The following is a 1,919-nucleotide window of genomic DNA, read 5'->3' on the forward strand; positions in this document are numbered from 1 at the left end:
CACACACACACACACACACACACACACACACACACACACACACACACAGCATTTTCTTGGCCTGTTTTAACTTTTCTTACTTTGCCCTTTTTATTGTATATGTTCCTACTGTCAGGCACCTCACATGCTCTGAGAAACGACAGGGCAGTTGTGATAAGCCGCTGTCTGGTCTGGTCTCCTGGGCCCATCCTGTCTCCTTCCAGTCTGATGATTAAAGCCCTTTGATAGATTCTGGTTGTGGAACACATTCAGTGCAGGCTCTCTTCATCCCAGCATTTAAAGACAGTTTGGTCCATCCTTCCTGTGTGGCCTCGTGCCCCACTTTTGTAATGTACCCTGTTTACGGTTCCACCACAGGGCCCGCTGTTTTTTGAGCCTGCCTAGGGCTGTCTTACTTATCCCTTTGCTCATTTTGGCTCTTCCATTAAGAATGGCCTCCCATTCCCACCTTCTGTTAAAAACTGCATCCCTCCAGGTTTATGGAGAAAGCTCTCAGCTATCTGTCTGGCTGAAGCACAGCCTTCACTTCTCTTAAATTAACAGAGACCTGAGTGCAGGGCATTGCCAGGGGTCCAGTCCCTCCATGTAGTTTGTCCTTTCTTATGAATTAGATGTGGTTGACCCTTCCTTTGAACCATCTGTGGGATCTTGTCTCTTTTATGACACTTAACATAGAGTGTCCTGTAGCATCACTGCCTGTTTGTAGTGCCTCACCTCACTCATCAGATTGTAAGCTTCTTGGGGGCAGGAATCAGTCTTAGTAGTATTTGTGTCGCTCATAGTGTCTCTGGCCCAGAGTCTTGTGTATTGTGGATGATAAATAGCCCATAAACTGGAGATTACATTTTAGAACCAACATTGTTCAAAATGAAAACTCTAACAGTTGAAAGTGTTTCTTTAGTTCATCCCTTTTGTCTGCTCAGGTGACCCTGAGATCCGTTAGTGTTAACCTTTGTGTTTTCCCTCAACTTGTTCAGGTGTCTTTAGCACGTCTGCTGGGAGTCACTTGGGTCAGAATTCAAGTACCCTTAATGGTGGAGATGTCATCAACCTCAGGCCCAACAGACAGAGGACCAAGAAAAACCGAAATCCTTTTAGCAGCTGTAGCATACCCTAAAATGCTTCAGGGAGGAAGAAATGAATTGTATTGTGCAGTAAGATACATCCAGCTGTCACGGTATGTTAACACAATTTTTTCACAGACTTTGCACCTAATGGCTCTCTGAAAGCTGACAGACTTAAACAGATAGCACTGCTCTGCAGTGCTTTTCAGAATGGAGCAAGATCTCTGGTGGAGAAATTACTGCCCTCTGGACTTATTTTAATTTTTTTACATTAGACGAAGCTTCTCCTGTTTTTGAAGGAATGCTATAAGAAACATCAAAAACAGGTTTTGCTGAATTTGAAATGCTGGAAAACATAAATGAAATGCCTAAATATACTGGTACAGATTTTAATATTATGGGTCAAGGAAAGATAGCAACCATCTAGCTTTTCTAGGAAGTAGTATTGAATCTGAATACTGAAAAGAATAATATTGAAAGGCGAACCCTAATCTTGCCAGACTGCATTAGTGTGTACTTTGGCAATGTTACTTGTGCAATATCTGTAGATGTGGAATGTGGAGGTACTTGCACACGCAGATCCCTGGTTCTGGAGTAAACAAGGTGTGTGCAGTGTTTAAGGAAACATAGACTCTAACTCATTCATTCATGAAACCATTTACACATTTATGTGTATAAGTTTCTATTTTCAAATGAGAAATTCTAGACAGATATTTTGCAAAATGAGCTCAGATTTTAAAAGTGCTTTTGTGCCAAAAATACCATACCTAATTTTCAGTGCTTTACCAGAATTTATACTGTTGATAATCTCTTTTAAAAGCAGTTTTCCTCTCTGACAGAGTAGATGAAAGAGTG

The 1,919-nt window shown here is 41.4% G+C and overlaps 1 protein-coding gene across 1 annotated transcript in view; it reads left to right on the top strand.

The window, feature by feature from the left end:
• The window catches only part of RAB23 (RAB23, member RAS oncogene family), a 14,765-nt gene extending 13,648 nt beyond the window's left edge, over positions 1-1,117 (top strand). Inside the window, exon 6 of the mRNA XM_007471184.1 lies at positions 978-1,117. Within this exon, the coding sequence (XP_007471246.1) occupies positions 978-1,117 (140 nt within the window). The remainder of the gene's footprint in view (positions 1-977) is intronic.
• The last annotated feature ends 802 nt before the right edge of the window (positions 1,118-1,919 follow it).

This window comes from Lipotes vexillifer, unplaced genomic scaffold (genome assembly GCF_000442215.2).
Source record: "Lipotes vexillifer unplaced genomic scaffold, Lipotes_vexillifer_v1.1 scaffold302, whole genome shotgun sequence".
NCBI classification, from domain to species: domain Eukaryota; kingdom Metazoa; phylum Chordata; class Mammalia; order Artiodactyla; family Lipotidae; genus Lipotes; species Lipotes vexillifer.